General features: G+C 43.4%; 1 protein-coding gene across 1 annotated transcript; it reads right to left on the bottom strand.

Moving 5' to 3' along the window:
* Window positions 1-312: 312 nt before the first annotated feature.
* cfap161 (cilia and flagella associated protein 161) lies at window positions 313-23,364 on the bottom strand. The gene is given in 10 exon segments (XM_042323551.1): window positions 313-530; window positions 15,093-15,166; window positions 15,814-15,936; window positions 17,098-17,133; window positions 18,127-18,208; window positions 18,357-18,399; window positions 18,402-18,431; window positions 19,384-19,519; window positions 19,828-19,917; window positions 23,152-23,364. Coding segments are annotated over 10 exon segments (825 nt in total). The 5' UTR covers window positions 23,224-23,364; the 3' UTR covers window positions 313-391.
* Between the last annotated feature and the right edge of the window lie 2 nt (window positions 23,365-23,366).

The following is a 23,366-nucleotide window of genomic DNA, read 5'->3' as shown; positions in this document are numbered from 1 at the left end:
AACCCAGTAACCCGTTACACTGTACCAACCCAGTAACCCTTTACACTGTACTAACCCTTTACATTGTACTAACCCTTTACACTGTACTAACCCAGTAACCCTTTACACTGTACTAACCCTTTACTAGCCCAGTAACCCTTTACACTGTACTAACCCTTTACACTGTACTAACCCAGTAACCCTTTACACTGTACTAACCCTTTACACTGTACTAACCCAGTAACCCGGTACACTGTACTGTGATGACTTTGGTGGTGATGATGATGGTGGTGACGTTCCCACTTTCTTAGAGCAGTAATAAAAACGAGATGATCAGAATCAAACCTTTATTGAAACTGTGCCACTTAATTTCATATTCCCTGTTGTGTGTGTGTTAAGTGCCATTGTGTGTCTATGGGTGGTCCAGTAGAGTAAGCCGGGCCCCTGCAGGGTCAGCGGTCAGCAGCAGCCAATGGTTGATGTCTCGCTCAGCCTTATGGGAGTCCAGGAAGGTGTGGGCTGTCACCTCATATTCTTTACCATACGGAGTCCTGCAGGAATATACAAAATAATATTACTTCTACACTATTACAATACTACTACTACAATAGTACTAATACTACACTATTACAATACTACTACTACTGCCACCTCGTATTATTTGCCATACAGAGTCCTGCAACAATATATAATATTACTACTACATCAATACCACTACTACTACACTATGACTATTGTCACATCATATTCTTTACCATGCAGAGTCCTGTTAGAGACAATAATATATACAAGATTACTACCATACTACTAGCTACTCACACTACTGCTACTGCTGTCACCTCGTATTCTTTACCAAGCATAGTTCTGTTAGACACAATAATACATAATATCACTACTGCACTACTGCTACTGCTGTCACCTTATATTCTTTACCATGCAGAGTCCTGTTAGAGACAATAATACTAGCACTACTACTACACTACTGCCACCTCATATCCTTTACCATACGGCGTCCTGTCAGACACAATTATACACAATATTACTACTATACTGCTACAATCCTGTGCCTCTAAATTGAAGATGCTTTTCATAATTTGACGACATTCAGAAACAACTTCACCAATGGAAAGACGGTTCATATTTTTTTCCAATCTCAAAGCAGACAGATTTTAACAGTAAGTTATCAACACATTGAAAGGGTGGCCTCTTATCTTGGTATCTGGATAGATTAAAAACATTGTTTTAAACAGCACATACAATTTGTATCTCAAAAGTTGGGTTTTATTTCAGGAATAAATCTTGTTTCTTTATGTGTCAGGAAAGACCTAATATAGTTTACATGTGTCATGACGTGGCCCTTTCTGGGTATAGATCATGGCTTCCCCCTCTCTCACTCTCTTCTACACCCAGGTTCTGTTATCTCAGGTCGTAAATTCCTGGCGGAGACTCTCTCCCCCTGGCCATGCAGAGAGAGAGACCACAGAGTGAACACAGGATTTCACGTGGACGAACTCCTAAATCCCCAAAATGGGAAAAGTAAACTATATGTCCACTTGTAAGAATGTGGGAAGGGTCCGTGGACACTTAAGGGACAGCTATGTTGAGTGTGTTTCATTTGGTGACCTCACGAAGGACAGAAAACACACACAACTATATCTCTGAATGTGTACATTTCTCAATTATGGTTTTTGCATCTAATTATTGTATAATTTGAATGAGTAAAGATGAAACTATTTGTGAAATGATGTAATGTGATGTTGAACCTTTAATGTGAGAGAATTGTATTCCCTTTAAACTTGAACTAAGTCATTGGCCCGCCCTCGTGACCACAGACATGATCAGGTGTCATGGAAGCGCCCTCTTCTACTGTTATGAATAAAATCCCCTCCCAAGAAAATCCTCTTCAGACTAAGCAAGCCAGCGTGAGCTGTGATTGTGAATAGTTAAGATCACGCATACCTTGGTGTAAGCTGAGGTGGCACAGGTTTCTGTACCAAGACTAAGCAAACCAACAGCGTGAGCTGTGATTGCATTGGTTGTTGAATTCCTAACCATAACCCCGTGGAGCATTGGCTACACGGCTGTAAATGGTTCAACTCCGAGACTATCGATCCCTTCAGAATAAGAGCAAATCTTAGATACTAATTACTAGTATGCAGCTAAAAATTATGTAAACCTGGGATGCGAATACCGACAACCGCCGAAACATCTAGTCTATGAGATCATTTCTGAATGGTTCTCTGAAGTATCCATTCTAACCACAAAATACTTTGATCTTCAGGGAAACAGAAAGAAAGACTTGGATGAACTCTCCAGCAGATGGACTGGATTCCAAAAGAGAAGTCAACAATGACACACCATAAATATGTACTTGCAATTATTCTCGAATGAGCAGCCGTTCACGTGTGAAGGATTAGCATTTCAATGTATATAATTATAGACTGTGTAATGAATCCATTTTTGTCTTTCCCGCTCTTTCTCAGTACCACCCCCTTCCCTTTGTCCACCAAGCCGTCATATCAGTTTAGCCCACTAGGGAATCTTCTCTATCATTTTTAGTAACCAATATCTACTGTTTGTGCATTTCTGTGATTATTTAGTTAGTAAATAAATGATTAAGCCAACTGGTGTATGGATGATTTATAGTAAAGGCTGGGTTCATGCAGATAACCAACAATTTACGACATTCAGATCAAATCAAATCAAATCAAATTTATTTATATAGCCCTTCGTACATCAGCTGATATCTCAAAGTGCTGTACAGAAACCCAGCCTAAAACCCCAAACAGCAAGCAATGCAGGTGTAGCGCTTGAATATGAAATAACTGCCATGTTTTAACTAGCCGCTTAACAAGTGTCTATGGTATTAAATGATGAGACTGATATAATAATTCATTAATAGAAGACTAATAATAATTAATTAATAGAAGACTAATTGATCAGACATTAAAATATCTGAAGAGTTATATTCGGAAAAGCATAACTGTAATCTGAAGATTTTCCGTGGTGCCCCGACTTCCTAGTTAATAAAATGTACATTATTAGTTTAATCACGTAATAATAATTACAGAGAATCGATTTGATAAAATAAGTCTTCACTTTTAATGATGCCAAAGACAAGACACATGCAAACCCCAGCCAGCATCCTTCAGATACTGGGCACTGTGTATCACAAGTCACTTAGATTTAGAACTAATGCAAGACCACTCACCCATCACTGTGATCTACAGAACATGGTGAGGTGGCCCTACCCTCCAACAAGAAGCCTGAAACATCTTTTGTGCTTGGATTATTGCCTACTTATCTGTGCTCCTCACTTACAAAGTCATTGACTTTCCCAAAGTGGATCCTGTGTTTTGCCCACCACCCAGGACAATGGATCTTATCCCAGCCGGCGAACCAAAACAACGATGCCGTAAAAGGGGCAGACGAAGCAGTCTTCTGGTCAGGCTCCGGAGACGGGCACATCGCGCACCACTCCTGAGCATACTACTCGCCAATGTCCAGTCTCTTGACAACAAGGTTGGTGAAATCCGAGCAAGGGTTACATTCCAGAGAGACATAAGAGACTGTAACGTTCTTTGCTTCACGGAAACATGGCTCACTCGAGACATGCTATCGGAGTCGGGACAGCCAGCTGGTTTCTTCACGCATCGCGCCGACAGAAACAAGCATCTTTCTAGTAAAAAGAGGGGCGGGGGGGTATGCCTTATGATTAACAAGACGTGGTGTGATCATAACAACATACAGGAACTCAAGTCCTTCTGTTCACCTGACTTCACAATCAAATGTCGACCGCATTATCTACCAAGAGAATTCTCTTCGATTATAATCACAGCCGCATATATTCCCCCCCAAGCAGACACATCGATGGCAGAGACTAAAACAGGAAGCTCCCACGCTCAGGTCTGTTCAACGCTGGTCCGACCAATCTGATTCCACGCTTCAAGATGGCTTCGATCACGTGAATTGGGATATGTTCCGCATTGCGTCAAACAACAACATTGATGAATACACTGATTCGGTGAGCGAGTTTATTAGCAAGTGCACCGGCGATGTCGTACCCACAACAAACATTAAACATTAAAACATTCCCAAACCAGAAACCGTGATTTGCGCGAAACTGAAAGCACGAACCACTGCTTTTAATCAGGGCAAGGTGACCGGAAACATGACCGGATACAAACAGTGTAGCTATTCCCTCCGCAAGGCAATCAAACAAGCTAAGCGTCAGTATAGAGACAAAGTAGAGTCGCAATTCAACGGCTCAGACACAAGAGGTATGTGGCAGGGTCTACAGTCAATCACGGACTACAAAAAGAAAACCTGCCCCTTCACGGACCAGGATGTTTTGCTCCCAGACGGACTAAACAACTTCTTTGCTCGCTTTGAGGACAATACAGTGCCACTGACACGGCCCGCTACCAAAACCTGCGGACTCTCCTTCACTGCAGCCGACGTGAGTAAAACATTTAAACACGTTAACCCTCGCAAAGCTGCAGGCCCCGACGGCATCCCCAGCTGCATCCTCAGAGCATGCGCAGACCAGCTGGCTGGTGTGTTTATGGACATATTCAATCAATCCTTATCCCAGTCTGCTGTTTCCACATGCTTCAAGAGGGCCACCATTGTTCCTGTTCCCAAGAAAGCTAAGGTAACTGAGTTAAATGACTACCGCCCCGTAGCACTCACTTCCGTCATCTTGAAGTACTTTGAGAGACTAGTCAAGGACCATATTTTTTTATTTTACCTTTATTTAACCAGGTAGGCAAGTTGAGAACAAGTTCTCATTTACAATTGCGACCTGGCTAAGATAAAGCAAAGCAGTTCGACAGATACAACGACACAGAGTTACACATGGAGTAAAACAAACATACAGTCAATAATACAGTATAAACAAGTCTATATACGATGTGAGAAGGGAGGTAAAGGCAAAAAAGGCCATGGTGGCAAAGTAAATACAATATAGCAAGTAAAACACTGGAATGGTAGATTTGCAATGGAAGAATGTGCAAAGTAGAAATATAAATAATGGGGTGCAAAGGAGCTAAATAAATTAAAATTAAATACAGTTGGGAAAGAGGTAGTTGTTTGGGCTAAATTATAGGTGGGCTATGTACAGGTGCAGTAATCTGTGAGCTGCTCTGACAGTTGGTGCTTAAAGCTAGTGAGGGAGATAAGTGTTTCCAGTTTCAGAGATTTTTGTAGTTCGTTCCAGTCATTGGCAGCAGAGAACTGGAAGGAGAGGTGGCCAAAGAAATAATTGGTTTTGGGGGTGACTAGAGAGATATACCTGCTGGAGCGTGTGCTACAGGTGGGAGATGCTATGGTGACCAGCGAGCCGAGATAAGGGGGGACTTTACCCAGCAGGGTCTTGTAGATGACATGGAGCCAGTGGGTTTGGCGACGAGTATGAAGCGAGGGCCAGCCAACGAGGGCGTACAGGTCGCAATGGTGGGTAGTATATGGGGCTTTGGTGACAAAACGGATTGCACTGTGATAGACTGCATCCAATTTGTTGAGTAGGGTATTGGAGGCTATTTTGTAAATGACATCGCCAAAGTCGAGGATTGGTAGGATGGTCAGTTTTACAAGGGTATGTTTGGCAGCATGAGTGAAGGATGCTTTGTTGCGAAATAGGAAGCCAATTCTAGATTTAACTTTGGATTGGAGATGTTTGATATGGGTCTGGAAGGAGAGTTTACAGTCTAACCAGACACCTAAGTATTTGTAGTTGTCCACGTATTCTAAGTCAGAGCCGTCTAGAGTAGTGATGTTGGACAGGCGGGTAGGTGCAGGTAGCGATCGGTTGAAGAGCATGCATTTAGTTTTACTTGTATTTAAGAGCAATTGGAGGCCACGGAAGGAGAGTTGTATGGCATTGAAGCTTGCCTGGAGGGTTGTTAACACAGTGTCCAAAGAAGGGCCAGAAGTATACAGAATGGTGTCGTCTGCGTAGAGGTGGATCAGAGACTCACCAGCAGCAAGAGCGACCTCATTGATGTATACAGAGAAGAGAGTCGGTCCAAGAATTGAACCCTGTGGCACCCCCATAGAGACTGCCAGAGGTCTGGACAGCAGACAAGAGTGTCCCCCCCTTTGAAGAGGGGGATGACCGCAGCTGCTTTCCAATCTTTGGGAATCTCAGACGACATGAAAGAGAGGTTGAACAGGCTAGTAATAGGGGTGGCAACAATTTCGGCAGATAATTTTAGAAAGAAAGGGTCCAGATTGTCTAGCCCGGCTGATTTGTAGGGGTCCAGATTTTGCAGCTCTTTCAGAACATCAGCTGAATTTGGGAGAAGGAGAAATGGGGAAGGCTTGGGCGAGTTGCTGTTGGGGGTGCAGTGCTGTTGACTGGGGTAGGAGTAGCCAGGTGGAAAGCATGGCCAGCCGTAGAAAAATGCTTATTGAAATTCTCAATTATGGTGGATTTATCAGTGGTGACAGTGTTTCCTATCTTCAGTGCAGTGGGCAGCTGGGAGGAGGTGTTCTTATTCTCCATGGACTTTACAGTGTCCCAGAACTTTTTTGAGTTAGTGTTGCAGGAAGCAAATTTCTGCTTGAAAAAGCTAGCCTTGGCTTTTCTAACTGCCTGTGTATAATGGTTTCTAGCTTCCCTGAACAGCTGCATATCACAGGGGCTGTTCGATGCTAATGCAGAACGCCATAGGATGTTTTTGTGTTGGTTAAGGGCAGTCAGGTCTGGGGAGAACCAAGGGCTATATCTGTTCCTGGTTCTAAATTTCTTGAATGGGGCATGTTTATTTAAGATGGTTAGGAAGGCATTTAAAAAAAATATCCAGGCATCCTCTCCTGACGGGATGAGATCAATATCCTTCCAGGATACCCCAGCCAGGTCGATTAGAAAGGCCTGCTCGCTGAAGTGTTTCAGGGAGCGTTTTACAGTGATGAGTGGAGGTCGTTTGACCGCTGACCCATTACGGATGCAGGCAATGAGGCAGTGATCGCTGAGATCTTGGTTGAAGACAGCAGAGGTGTATTTAGAGGGGAAGTTGGTTAGGATGATATCTATGAGGGTGCCCGTGCTTAAGGCTTTGGGGAGGTACCTGGTAGGTTCATTGATAATTTGTGTGAGATTGAGGGCATCAAGTTTAAATTGTAGGATGGCTGGGGTGTTAAGCATGTTCCAGTTTAGGTCGCCTAGCAGCACGAGCTCTGAAGATAGATGGGGGGCAATCAGTTCACATATGGTGTCCAGAGCACAGCTGGGGGCAGAGGGTGGTCTATAGCAGGCGGCAACGGTGAGAGACTTGATTTTAGAGAGGTGGATTTTTAAAAGTAGAAGTTCAAATTGTTTGGGTACAGACCTGGATAGTAGGACAGAACTCTGCAGGCTATCTTTGCAGTAGATTGCAACACCGCCCCCTTTGGCAGTTCTATCTTGTCTGAAAATGTTGTAGTTTGGAATTAAAATTTCAGAATTTTTGATGGTCTTCCTAAGCCAGGATTCAGACACAGCTAGAACATCCGGGTTGGCAGAGTGTGCTAAAGCAGTGAATAGAACAAACTTAGGGAGGAGGCTTCTAATGTTAACATGCATGAAACCAAGGCAATTACGGTTACAGAAGTCGTCAAAAGAGAGCGCCTGGGGAATAGGAGTGGAGCTAGGCACTGCAGGGCCTGGATTCACCTCTACATCGCCAGAGGAACATAGGAGGAGTAGAATAAGGGTGCGGCTAAAAGCAATAAGAATTGGTCGTCTAGAACGTCTGGAACAGTGAGTAAAAGGAGGTTTCTGGGGGCGATAAAATAGCATCAAGGTATAATGTACAGACAAAAGTATGGTAGGATGTGAATACAGTGGAGGTAAACCTAGGTATTGAGTGATGAAGAGAGAGATATTGTCTCTAGAAACATAATTGAAACCAGGAGATGTCATTGCATGTGTGGGTGGTGGAACTAATAGGTTGGATAAGGTATAGTGAGCAGGACTAGAGGCTCTACAGTGAAATAAGCCAATAAACATTAACCAGAACAGCAATGGACAAGGCATATTGACATTAAGGAGAGGCATGCTTAGTCGAGTGATCAAAAGGGTCCGGTGAGTGGAGAGGTTGGTTGGGGGTCACGGCGATTTAGACAGCTAGCCAGGCCATCGGTAGCAAGCTAACATAGGATGGAGGTCTGTTATTAGCCACCTCTTGCGTTCCGTCAGTAGATTAGTGGGGTTCCGTGTGGTAGAGGGGATTAATCCAAATCACACAACAACAACAAAAATAAAAACTATAGATATAGTTATAGAGGCCCAAGAAGAAAACTTAATAATAATACAAATAAATAAATAAATTGTCCGATTGTCTTTTCAGATAGCAGCCGATAAGATGGCTAACGGTTAGCAGGCCGCAGATGGGCGTTCAGGTAACGTTGCAACGGAGGAGCCAGCCGGATAACTCCTTCGGGTAGATAACGTCGGCAGTCCAGTTGTGAAGGCCCGGTGGGGCTCCGCGTAGGCAGTAAAACGGGTCCGGATAGGTGACTGCAGCCCAGGAGTGATTGATGGAACTCAGGAGTGATTGACGGAGCTGGCTAGCTCCAGAATAATTGATGTTTGCTCCGGAATCGACGAAAGCCGATAGTCACACGGATAGCAGCTAGCTAGCTGTGAGATCCAGGTATGAATGTCCAGAGAGTGGTTGAAATCCAGGGACATGGAGAGAAAAATTGGTCCGGTATGTTCCATTCCAAGCCGCGCTGCTCCGTACAAAACTGGTGATAGATTTTCGAGTTAAAGGATAGCTGATGACCACAAACCGTGGTTAGCTGAATACTAACGATTTGCCAGTAAAGAAGCTAACTAGCTTCTGAACTAGCTTCTGGCTAGTTTCTGGCTAGCTTCTTGGAGTTTCTGACTAGCTTCTTGGAGGATTACAGATTTGAGGTAAATAATACTTTTTTATAAATATAAATTGGTGAGGCGGGTTGCAGGAGAGTGTTTTGAAGATGAGTTGATGGAAAATTTTTAAAAATGTATGTGAAAAAAGTTGTAAATATATATATATATATACGGGACACGACAAGACGAGGACAAAAGACGTCTGAACTGCTATGCCATCTTGGGGAAAAAAAGATATCACGGCCTCCCGGGTGGCGCAGTGGTTAAGGGAGCTGTACTGCAGCGCCAGCTGTGCCATCAGAGTCCCTGGGTTCGCGCCCAGGCTCTGTCGTAACCGAGCGTTTTACAGTGATGAGTGGAGGTCGACGCATAATTGGCCTAGCGTCGTCCGGGTTAGGGAGGGCTTGGTCGGTAGGGATGTCCTTGTCTCATCGCGCACCAGCTACTCCTGTGGCGGGCCGGGCGCAGTGAGCGCTAACCTCATGAAGGTTAGGTTAGGCACGGTGTACCCTCCGACACACGGCTGGCTTCCGGGTTGGATGCGCGCTGTGTTAAGAAGCAGTATGGCTGGTTGGGTTGTGTATCGGAGGACGGATGACTTTCAACCTTTGTCTCTTTCGAGCCCGTACGGGAATTGTAGCGATGAGACAAGATAGTAGCTACTACAACAATTGGATACCATGAAATTGGGGAGAAAAAATGGCTAACATTTTTTTTTAAAAATGTTTTAAAAAAGGACCATATCACCTCCACCCTACCTGACACCCTAGACCCACTCCAATTTGCTTACCGCCCCAATAAGTCTACAGACGACACAATCACAATCACACTGCCCTAACCCATCTGAACAAGAGGAATACCTATGTAAGAATGCTGTTCATCGACTACAGCTCAGCATTTAACACCATAGTACCTTCCATACTCATCATTAAGCTCGAGACCCTGGGTCCTGGAGTTCCTGACGGGTCGCCCCCAGGTGGTGAGGGTAGGTAACAACATCTCCACCCCGCTGATCCTCAACACTGGGGCCCCACAAGGGTGCGTTCTGAGCCCTCTCCTGTACTCCCTTGTTCACCCATGACCGTGTGGCCATGCACGCCTCCAACACAATCATCAAGTTTGCAGACGACACCACAGCGGTAGGCTTGATTACCAACAACGACGAGACGGCCTACAGGGAGGAGGTGAGGGCCCTCGGAGTGTGGTGTCAGGAAAATAACCTCACACTCACTGTCAGCAAAACAAAGGAGATGATCGTGGACTTCAGGAAACAGTAGAGGGAGCAGCCCCCTATCCACATTGACGGGACAGTAGTGGAGAAGGTGGAAAGTTTTGAAGTTCCTCGGTGTACACATCACGGACAAACTGAAATCGTCCACCCACACAGACAGCGTTGTGAAAAAGGGACAGCAGCAGTGATTATGGCGGAATACAGCTCATTCAATGCTGTCTTAGTGCCAGCTGTGTCATGTTCTGACTTATTCCTTTGTTTTGTTTTTATTTAGGGCGTGAGTTGGGGTGGGCAGTCTATGTTAGTTTTTCTATGTTTGATTTCTGTTTCGGCCTAGTATGGTTCTCAATCAGAGGCAGGTGTTGTTAGTTGTCTCTGATTGAGAATCATACTTAGGTAGCCTGGGTTTCACTGTTGGGGTGGGTAGTTCTGGTCCGATCCTTACTCCTCTTCAGACGAAGAGGAGATCTGCCGTTACAGAACCACCCACCAAGAAAGGACCAAGCAGCGTGGTAACGGGCAGCAGCAGGAGAGGCAGCGATATTTTGAGAACTGGACTTGGGAGGAGATTCTGGACGGCAAAGGACCCTGGACTCAGCCAGGGGAATATCGCCATCCCAAAGCAGAACTGGAGGCAGCGAAAGCAGAGAGGCGCCAGTATGAGGAGGCAGCACGGCAGTGCGGCTGGAAGCCCGAGAGGCAGCCCCAAAAATTTCTTGGGGGAGGCACATGGGGAGTGTGGCGAGTTCAGGTAGGAGACCTGCGCCAACTTCCCGTACTTACCGGAGAGCGAGAGGGACCGGGCAGGCACCGTGTTATGCGGTGGAGCGCACGGTGTCCCCGGTGCGTGTGCATAGCCCGGTGCAGTACATTCCAGCTCCTCGTATCGGCCGGGCTAGAGTGGGCATCGAGCCAGGTGCCATGAAACCGGCTCTACGCATCTGGTCTCCAGTGCGTCTCCTCGGGCCGGCATACATGGCACCAGCCTTACGCATGGTGTCCCCGGTTCGCTAGCACAGCCCAGTGCGGGCTATTCCACCTCACCGCACTGGCCTGGATACGGGGAACATTCAAACAGGTAAGGTTGGGCAGGCTTGGTGCTCAAGAGCTCCAGTGCGCCTGCACGCTCCGGTCTACCGGTGCCACCTCCACACACCAGCCCTCCGGTGGTAGCCCCACCGCACCAGGCTGTCTCTCCGTCTTCTCCCTACAGGTGCTCCCGCCTGTCCTGAGCCGCCAGAGTCTCCCGTCTGTCCTGAGCCGCCACAGTCTCCCGTCTGTCCTGAGCCGTCTCCCGTCTGTCCTGAGCCGCCAGAGCCTCCAGTCTGTCCTGAGCCGCCAGAGCCTCCCGTCTGTCCTGAGCCGCCAGAGCCTCCCGTCTCTCCTGAGCGTTCAGTCTGTCCTGAGCCGCCAGAGCCGCCAGTCTGTCCTGAGCCGCCACTCAGCCAGGAGCTGCCAGAGCCGTCAGCCAGCCAGGAGCTGCCAGAGCCATCAGCCAGCCAGGAGTCTCCCGCCTGTCCGGCGCTGCCGGAATCTCCCGTCCATTCGGGAGAAGTGGACGGGAGATTCCCCAGTCCGAGGCGAGGGTCGCCGCTCATAAGAGGCCACGGGGGCAGTGGAGGAGGCGGACAAAAACTGTGGTGAAGTGGGGTCCACGTCCCGCGCCAGAGCCGCCACCGCAGACAAACGCCCACCCAGACCCTGCCCTATAGGTTCAGGTTTTACGTCCGGAGTCCGCACCTTGGGGGGGGGGTACTGTCACGTTCTGACCTTTATTCCTTTGTTTGGACTTTATTTAGTATGGTCAGGGCGTGAGTTGGGGTGGGCAGTCTATGTTAGTTTTTCTATATTTTCTATTTCTGTGTTTGGCTGATATGGTTCTCAATCAGAGGCAGCTGTCTATCATTGTCCCTGATTGAGAACCATATTTAGGTAGCCTGTTTTCCTTTGTGTTTTGTGGGTGGTTATTTTCAGTCTTTGTGTGTCTACACCAGATTGAACTGTTTCGGTTTTCACTTTGTTGTTTTGAAGTGTTCAGTTTCACAAAAAAAAGATGAACACTTACCATGCTGCGCTTTGGTCCTCTCTTTCCACCGATGACAACCATTACAAGCTGACTGTGGCGGTATGTAAACAGTTACGAAAAATACAGATGAAAACTCTCTAGGTAGACAGTGTGGTCTCCAGCTTATCATGAGATCGTCTTCCTCAGGCGAGCAAAACCTCGAGACTTCCTTAGATATCGTGCACCAGCTGTTGTTTACAAAAATACATAGTCCGCCGCCGCTGTTCTATCCTGCCGATGTGGCGTATAACCAGCCAGCTGTATGTTGATAGTGTCGTCGTTCAGCCACGACTCCGTGAAGGATAAGATACAGTTTTGAATGACCTGTTTAGTTTATTAAGTCAACCATTTTAAAAAACAAGCACACATTAAACTTAAAAGCCATACATGCACATGAATAAAATCATCGAGGATAACACACAATAAAGTCTGGGACTTATTTCCATTGTGGTCCTCTTGAGACAAGATCGAACACAGTATGGCAGTGAAATAATAAAACAAGAACATCTATCTCGTCATTCCAGTTACATCATAGGGGTTATTTATATGGGCATAGAAGACATCAAACGTATTTTTTACTTTACTTTTAAAGCTGTCCAGAGAGGACGTTGTTTTTATTGGCAGAGGCAACTCATTCCATTCTGAGGCTCCAGTATACAAGAAAGTACCTTGGTAGTTTAATCTTCTACGTAGGTCCTCTATTTTATTGTCCAAAGATTGCACGTTTGCTAGCTGAATGGAAGGATGTGGGGGTTCATTCTCAGAAGGCAGCCCGCCCTCCGGCCCCTTTTTCTCCGCCTTCTCTTCACGCAAATCACGGGGATCTGGGCCTGTTCCTGAGAAAGCAGTAGATAGTACGCGTTGTCCCCGTTAGACTCGTTAAAGGAAGTCCGTGGTGAGTAATTGCAGTCCTGATGTCCAGAAGTTATTTTCGGTCATAAGAGACGGTAGCGGCAACATTATGTACAAAATAAGTAAAAAACAACGCAGATAAATGAACAAAAAAACACAATAGGTTGGGGGCATGTAAAACATCTGCCTTCTTCTTCGGTACCATTTTAGGGATTACTACTACTCCTACTGCTGTCTCGTATTCTTTACCATATGGAGCCCTGTTAGCCACAATAATCCACAATATTACTACTGTAGTACTACTACTTACTACTACTACAATAATACTACTACTATTACTGCTACTACTACCAGTGTAATCTTTACCATACAGAGTCCTGTTAGACACAATAATACACAATATTACTACTATAATACTGCTTTTAGTACTGCTACTACAACACTAATTCTACTAATAAAATACTAATACTACTAATTCTACTACTAGATACTGCTACTGCGACTACTATAGTAAAACTACTACTACTACAGTAAAACTAGACTACTACTACTACTACTGCCACCTTATATTCTTTACCATACAGAGTCCTGTTAGACACAATATATTACTACTGTAGTACTACTAGCTACTACCACACTACTACTGCCACCTCTTATTCTTTTCCATACATAGTTATGCTAGACACATTAATACACAATATTACAACTGTAGTACTATTAGCTACTACTACAATACTACAATACTATTGTCACCTCATATTCTTTACCATATGGACTCCTGTTAGGTACAATAATAAACAATAATACAACTGTAGTACTACTAGCTACAACTACTACTACTAATAATACTACAACTACTACTAATAATACTACAACTACTACTACTACTACTACTACTACTACTAATACTACAACTACTACTAATAATACTACAACTACAACTACTACAACTACTACTAATAATACTACAACTACAACTAATAATAATAATACTACAACTACTACTAATAATACTACAACTACAACTAATAATACTACAACTACAACTACTACTACGACTAATAATACTACAACTGCAACTACTACTAATAATAATAATACTACAACTACAACTACTAGGGTTGGGCTCCCGAGTGGCAAAGTGTTCTAAGGCACTACATCTTAGTGCTTGAGATGTCACTACAGACACCCTGGTTCGAATCCAGGCTGTATCACAATCGGCCGTGATTGGAAGTCCCATAGGGTGGCGCACAATTGGCCCAGCGTCGTCCGGGTTTGGCCGGTGTAGGGCGTCATTGTAAATAAGAATTTGTTCTTAACTGACTTGCCTAGTTAAATAAAGGTTCAATTTAAAAAATACTACCATACTTACTACTACTACTACTATCCCTCATATGGAGTTCTGTTGAAATAATACACTATATAACTAATACTACTACTACTACTATCCCTCATATGGAGTTCTGTTGAAATAATACACTATATAACTAATACTACTACTACTACTATCCCTCATATGGAGTTCTGTTGAAATAATACACTATATAACTAATACTACTACTACTACTATCCCTCATATGGAGTTCTGTTGAAATAATACACTATATAACTAATACTACTACTACTACTACTATCCCTCATATGGAGTTCTGTTGAAATAATACACTATATAACTAATACTACTACTACCGCTTCATATTCTTTACCATATGGAGTTATGTTGAAATAATACACTATATAACTAATACTACTACTACTACTATCCCTCATGGAGTTCTGTTGAAATAATACACTATATAACTAATACTACTACTACTACTGTCACCTCATATTCTTTACCATATGGAGTTTTGTAAAAACAAAATACACAATGTAACTACTATACTACTACCGCTTCATATTCTTTACCATATGGAGTTATGTTGAAACACTAACTACTACTATTACTACTACTAGTAGTAGTACCATACAGAGTCCTGCAGGAATAGGTTTAATATTAGATACTGTACTGCTATTACTACTACAAAATACAACATAGACTACGGCTGCTGCTATCCTGTGTAACCTTTACAGGGTTCTCTAATGTGAAATGTCAAGTAAAGTTTTACCACAGGATGTGTTGTCCTAGAACAGCTAGAGCCTGGTTGGTCTTGCAGTGGGAGATGAGCACTTTACTGTTGGCCTGTAGAGACACAGAGTTACATCACTTTACTGTTGACCTGTAGAGACACAGAGTTACATCACTTTACTGTTGACCTGTAGAGACACAGAGTTACATCACTTTACTGTTGGCCTGTAGAGACACAGAGTTACATCACTTTACTGTTGACCTGTAGAGACACAGAGTTACATCACTTTACTGTTGGCCTGTAGAGACACAGAGTTACATCACTTTACTGTTGGCCTGTAGAGAGACAGATCAGAAGTTCCTGACCGCACCTGGAGGTAGACAGGGGCCCATTGTGTCTGGATATCTAACAAGTGTAAACAGATCTGGATGGTCAAACCATCATTATACTGCCCTCAAATCATTGACAGGTGGCACCATTGACATATAGCATCAGTAAGTGTCTTAAAATAAAAAATCATATTTTCAAAGAATATCTGTCAAATGACTTGCATATAGAGAGGGACCAGGAAGTCAGGTCACAATGTGGACACAGTAGACAGAAAAGGGACACATTTTAAAACAAAGGGTAGACACGTCAAATGTTGATCAGATAGTGATTGGATAATGTTGATCGGATCACAAATACCCCATGCTACCACAAGGTATAAACTGGTCTACTGATAACAGAACTGTGTGTGTGTGTTGTTTTCTTTACATACAGGAACAGGCAGCCCCTCATGCTCCAGTCTTTCCTGAGGGTCATTGTGTAGAACCTTCCACCAGGACAGGAAGTTAGCCTGATGCTCCATGATCACTTCCTGGAGGCGGGACTTCTTGGCACACTTCAAATCACAGCAAACTTTATTTGCAAAGCATATTTCATAACCTAGCTAAAATATACCTCACAGAAACGATAAGAAAGAAAACTGAGATAAAAATAAAGTAAGAAAAAAATGAAGATTAAGTGAAGAATGCCTGAAGACAATCCAGGAGACATGAATGAAGCAGTCCTTCAATGAAAGAAAGAGTTACATGTCTGTTAGGGGTCAGGGATACATGTCTGTTAGGGGTCAGGGATACAAGTCTGTTAGGGGTCAGAGATACATGTCTGTTAGGGGTCAGGGATACAAGTCTGTTAGGGGTCAGGGATACAAGTCTGTTAGGGGTCAGGGATACAAGTCTGTTAGGGGTCAGGGATACAAGTCTGTTAGGGGTCAGAGATACATGTCTGTTAGGGGTCAGGGATACAAGTTTGTTAGGGGTCAGAGATACATGTCTGTTAGGGGTCAGAGATACATGTCTGTTAGGGGTCAGGGATACAAGTCTGTTAGGGGTCAGAGATACATGTCTGTTAGGGGTCAGGGATACAAGTCTGTTAGGGGTCAGAGATACATGTCTGTTAGGGGTCAGGGATACAGGTCTGTTAGGGGTCAGGGATACAAGGCTGTTAGGGGTCAGGGATACAAGTCTGTTAGGGGTCAGAGATACATGTCTGTTAGGGGTCAGGGATACATGTTTGTTAGGGGTCAGGGATACAAGTCTGTTAGGGGTCAGGGATCCATGTCTGTTAGGGGTCAGGGATACATGTCTGTCAGGGGTCAGGGATACATGTCTGTCAGGGGTCAGGGATCTGTCTGTCAGGGGTCAGGGATACATGTCTGTCAGGGGTCGGGATACATGTCTGTCATGTCTGTTAGGGGTCAGGGAATGTCTGTCATGTCTGTGTCAGGGGTCAGGGGTCAGGGATACATGTCTGTCAGGGGTACATGTCTGTCAGGGGTCAGGGATACATGTCTGTCAGGGGTCAGGGATACATGTCTGTCAGGGGTCGGGAATACATGTCTGTTAGGGGTCAGGGATACATGTCTGTCAGGGGTCAGGGATACATGTCTGTCAGGGGTCGGGGATACATGTCTGTCAGGGGTCGGGGATACATGTCTGTTAGGGGTCAGGGATTCATGTCTGTTAAGGGTCAGTCCTTCAATGAAAAAAATAGCAATCACCTTCTGGAAGGTCTTGTGGTCACTCGTCAGATACAACTGTAAAACACACACACACATATTCAGTAAGCATAGTATTAAAGCTGGTGCTTTCTCTAGTTCCATGGTATGTGTCTGTTAGGGGTTAGGGGTCAGACAAACATGTATTTTAAGGGTTAGGGGTCAGGGATACATGTCGGTTAGGGTTAGGGGTCAGGGATACATGTCTGTAAGGTTAGGGGTCAGGGTTACATGTCTGTAAGGGGTTAGGGGTCAGGGATACATGTCTGTTAGGGGTTAGGTGTCAGGGATACATGTCTGTTTGGGGTCAGGGATACATGTCTGTTAAGGTTAGGGGTCAGGGATACATGTCTGTTAGGGTTAGGGTTCAGGGTTACATGTCTGTAAGGGGTTAGGGGTCAGGGATACATGTCTGTTAGGGGTCAGGGATACAGGTCTGTTAGGGGTTAGGGGTCAGGGATACATGTCTGTTAGGGGTCAGGGATACATGTCTGTTAGGGGTTAGGGGTCAGGGTTACATGTCTGTTAAGGGTTAGGGGTCAGGGTTACATGTCTGTTAGGGGTTAGGGGTCAGGGATACATGTCTGTTAGGGGTCAGGGATACAGGTCTGTCAGGGGTCAGAGATACATGTCTGTAAGGGGTTAGGGGTCAGGGATACATGTCTGTTAGGGGTTAGGGGTCAGGAATACATGTCTGTTAGGGGTACATGTCTGTTAGGGGTCAGGGGTACATGTCTGTTAGAGGTTAGGGGTATTCTCCCACAGAGATAATATTAAAGAGAATTTAAATGTATGTAAATTAGAGTTCTAATTGTATATTAGAGTTCTAATATGTAGTTCTATGGGTTAGGTTAAATGTATACATTATATTATAGAGGTATAATATGTAGTTCTATGGGTTGGGGTTATGTATTATATAATAGAGGTATATAATGTAGTTCTATGGGTTACGGTTAGGTTAATGTATTTTTCTTATAGAGGTCTAATATGTATAGTGTTAGATGTTTATGTGTGTGTGTCTCTGGAACTCACCCCTCCAGCAAAGCCACTAGTTGTTCTGAGGGCGAAACTCTGATTGTAGCGCAGAGGCTCTCCCTCAGCACTGCCATCCACACTGGACACACACCGCAATGTTAAAAAACACCTATTCCTCTGTGTGTGTGTGTGTGTGTGTGTGTGTGTGTGTGTGTGTGTGTGTGTGTGTGTGTGTGTGTGTGTGTGTGTGTGTGTGTGTGTGTGTGTGTGTGTGTGTGTGTGTGTACCTGCTGATGATGAATGCGTTGCGTGTGCATGGCTGCAGACTCCTCCCCCACTGACCCCACAGGGAGCCTGAATGGCTAGAGAGACAAACAGGGTTTATATTATCATCATCATCACCATCATTATCATCATCACTATCATCATCATCATCACTGTCATCACCACTATCATCATCGTCACTATCATCACTATCATCATTGTCACTATCATCATTGCTATCATTACTATCATCATCATTAACATCACTATCAATATCATCAGCATCACTATCATCATTGCTATCATCGCTGTCATCATTGCTATCATCGCTGTCATCATTGCTATCATCACTGTCATCACTACCATGGTCATCATCACAATCATCACTATCATCACTATCACCATCATCAGCATCACTATCATTATCCCTATCATCACTATCACCATCACTATCATCATCATCACCATCATCATCACTATCACCACTATCATCATCATCACCATCATATTCATCATCACTATCAACACTGTCATCATCGTCGCCACTATCATCACCATCATCATCATCATCATCATCATCATCATCACCACTATCATCATCATCACCACTATCATCATCACCATCATCACTATCACCACTATCATCATCATCATCACCACTATCATCATCATCATCATCATCATAATCATCACTATCATCGCATCACTATCACCACTATCACTATCACCACTATCATCATCATCACTATCACCACTATCATCATCACCATCACTATCATCACTATCATCACTATCATCATCATCACCACTATCATCATCACTATCATCATTACCACTATCACCACTATCACCATCACCACTATCATCATCACTGTCATCACTATTACTACTATCATTATCATCACTATCGTCATCATCATTATCATCACCATCATTGGACAGTATCCACATTGGTGACATGGATGAAGCTTGTCTTTTGAAAATCCTAAATATTACTTCTGGCTTAGTGACTGTCCCTCAGGGATAGAGTTATGGCACGCGTGTGTGTACCTGGACTAGGCCCCTCCCCCAGGTTGGTCAGGTCAGCGTAGATGCTGACTGAGCAGCTGTTGTCTCCGCACACATTCACCAGCATCACAACATCACCAAAACACACTGCACCTCCCACAGAAACAGACAGGCTAACCTACACACACACACACACACACACACACACACACACACACACACACACACACACACACACACACACACACACACACACACTTTACATTACATTTTAGTTATTTAGCAGAAACTTATCCAGAGTGATACAGTTAATGCATTCATCTAGGTGGAACAACTACATATCTCAGTCATAGTAAGTACATTTGTCCTCAACAAAGTAGCTTTCAGAAATGTCAGCTAGTAGGAAAAGACAGGTGGGGACGGGGGACGGGGACGTGGGACGGGGGGGTATAAGACTGACTGATGTCTTATTTAACATACTCTGACCTGTTTGAGGATGTTTTGTTTGAGGAACCCAGTTTTCTGCACCATCAGCTCTCCCCTCTCCTTCCTATCCAAGAAGTCCTTCAGTGTGTCCTGTGTGGAGAGACACAGCTCAGTGTGTGTGTGTGTGTGTATGTGTGTGTGTGTGTGCGTGCGTGTGCATGTGTGCGTGCCAAGGACAGAGACATCAGTGAAGTCCCCAAACAAAAATAATATTGTATAAAAACTAGACGGTAACTTTACAAGTAAAGTTGTAAGTTGTAATGAAAGTTGGTGGAGCTAGCTAAAGCTCTTTATACGTTTGTTTGTGGAAGTGAAAGAAGTCGAAAAATTTCATTTTTAAATACCATCGAAATTCATTTGATTTTGTCAGAAGTTGTGGTCGGTAGTTTGGATATGGTCAATAGTTAAATGTGTGATCAGAAGTTGTATGGTCAGAAGTTGTGTGGTTGTGGTATGTAATTGTGTGGTTGTTGTCACTAGATATGGTAAGCAGTTGTGTGGTTGTGGTATGTAATTGTGTGGTTGTTGTCACTAGATATGGTAAGCAGTTGTGTGGTTGTGGTATGTAATTGTGTGGTTGTTGTCACTAGATATGGTAAGCAGTTGTGTGGTTGTGGTATGTAATTGTGTGGTTGTTGTCACTAGATATGGTAAGCAGTTGTGTGGTTGTGGTATGTAATTGTGTGGTTGTTGTCACTAGATATGGTAAGCAGTTGTGTGGTTGTGGTATGTAATTGTGTGGTTGTTGTCACTAGATATGGTAAGCAGTTGTGTGGTTGTGGTATGTAATTGTGTGGTTGTTGTCACTAGATATGGTAAGCAGTTGTGTGGTTGTGGTATGTAATTGTGTGGTTGTTGTCACTAGATATGGTAAGCAGTTGTGTGGTTGTGGTATGTAATTGTGTGGTTGTTGTCACTAGATATGGTAAGCAGTTGTGTGGTTGTGGTATGTAATTGTGTGGTTGTTGTCACTAGATATGGTAAGCAGTTGTGTGGTTGTGGTATGTAATTGTGTGGTTGTTGTCACTAGATATGGTAAGCAGTTGTGTGGTTGTGGTATGTAATTGTGTGGTTGTTGTCACTAGATATGGTAAGCAGTTGTGTGGTTGTGGTATGTAATTGTGTGGTTGTTGTCACTAGATATGGTAAGCAGTTGTGTGGTTGTGGTATGTAATTGTGTGGTTGTTGTCACTAGATATGGTAAGCAGTTGTGTGGTTGTGGTATGTAATTGTGTGGTTGTTGTCACTAGATATGGTAAGCAGTTGTGTGGTTGTGGTATGTAATTGTGTGGTTGTTGTCACTAGATATGGTAAGCAGTTGTGTGGTTGTGGTATGTAATTGTGTGGTTGTTGTCACTAGAAAGTATGGTAAGCAGTTGTGTGGTTGTGGTATGTAATTGTGTGGTTGTTGTCAATAGATATGGTAAGCAGTTGTGTGGTTGTGGTATGTAATTGTGTGGTTGTTGTCACTAGATATGGTAAGCAGTTGTGTGGTTGTGGTATGTAATTGTGTGGTTGTTGTCACTAGATATGGTAAGCAGTTGTGTGGTTGCTGTCAAATTGTTGTACGTGGTTGTGGTCAAAACGGCAGCTGTTTGGGAAAGTTTGAAAAACATGTGGTAATGCAGTTACAAAAACAACTGTACCATAAGTTCCGTATTGAATATTTTGATTCCGTAGACGAATAGCCCATACACTAACTTTTCGTGGTAGTGGTCAAAATTGATGTTGTTTGCAAAAATGTTGCAGAAAATGTTGATGTGGTTACTTAAATTGCTGTAAATATTGATCCGAATGTTAAGTTTGGTCCAAACGCCAGATTTCAGTAGCAGAGAAGTATACGAAGCTGGTAAGCTTGGAATATTTTGTCTAAGTGGTTGCAAAGTGGGAATAATTAGCTGATTTGGGTCAAAAGTTGCATGAGAAAATGACTGTTGGAAGTGATGTCACAATAGGAAGCCTTAGAATCTTAATGAAATGCCATGAAAGCGGATGGGGGGACAACAAAATGGATTCCATAAAACCTACAGCAGACATCACACATCATAAAACATATACCACATCAAACCTATACCACATCAAACCTATACCACATCAAACCTATACCACACATCATAAAACCTATACCACACATCATAAAACCTATACCACACATCATAAAACATATACCACACATCATAAAACATATACCACACATCATAAAACCTATACCACACATCATAAAACCTATACCACACATCAAACCTATACCACACATCATAAAACATATACCACACATCATAAAACCTATACCACACATCATAAAACCTATACCACACATCATAAAACCTATACCACACATCATAAAACCTATACCACACATCAAACCTAACCAACATCATAAAACATATACCACACATCATAAAACATCAAACCTACACCACATCATAAAACATCAAATCATAAAACTATACCACAATCATAAAACCTATACCACACATCAAAAACCTATACCACAAATCTATACCACACATAAAACCTATACCACACATCATCATAAATCATAAAACCTATACCACACATCATAAAACTATACCACACATCATAAAACCTATACCACACATCAAACCTCATAAAACCACACATCATAAAACATATACCACACATCATAAAACCTATACCACACATCATAAAACATATACCACACATCATAAAACATATACCACACATCATAAAACCTATACCACACATCATAAAACCTATACCACACATCATAAAACATATACCACACATCATAAAACCTACACCACACATCAAACCTATACCACAAATCTATACCACACATCAAACCTATACCACAAATCTATACCACACATAAAACCTATGCCACGCATCATAAATCTATACCACGCATCATAAATCTATACCACGCATCATAAATCTATACCACACATCAAACCTATACCACAAATCTATACCACACATAAAACCTATGCCACGCATCATAAATCTATACCACGCATCATAAATCTATACCACGCATCATAAATCTATACCACACATCGAAAAGTTGTATACAAGCAACTCGATCCAAACCATTCCGCACCTTCTGAAGTTGGAATGGCGTTTCTAACATAAAGGCTGTAGGAGGCGCTGGAATAATAATAATAAGTAGTATGTCGAATATCTAAGCACCAACTAATATTGCTTTAACGCCAACTTCACATTGTGCCAATATATATATACCCGTGCCAATATATCCTTCCAACACTGGCTTCTCGGGCATCATTATTTAATTAGCTAGCCATGCCTGTAGCAACTGTGCTCTTCTGGAGACAGACTCACCTCCTCCAATGTAACGTCCTCCCTCCAGTTTCCAACACGGACGTCTGGTCTGTATGTCCTAACGTGAGCCATGGTGGTGCAGATGCTTGTTATGTTTGTGTACTTATTGTAAGTTAGCTAGGTAACTGGCTAGTATTTATCCTCTAGCTAGCCAAGCTCTCCAACCAAAACAACTAGACAAGCTTTGTTGAGTGGTCTCCACGGTAACTGTAATG

The sequence above is a fragment of the Oncorhynchus tshawytscha genome, linkage group LG01 (genome assembly GCF_018296145.1).
Source record: "Oncorhynchus tshawytscha isolate Ot180627B linkage group LG01, Otsh_v2.0, whole genome shotgun sequence".
Taxonomy (NCBI): Eukaryota; Metazoa; Chordata; class Actinopteri; order Salmoniformes; family Salmonidae; genus Oncorhynchus; species Oncorhynchus tshawytscha.
The sequence above is the reverse complement of the archived record's forward strand: the minus strand, read 5'-3'. Positions and strand labels throughout refer to the sequence as shown.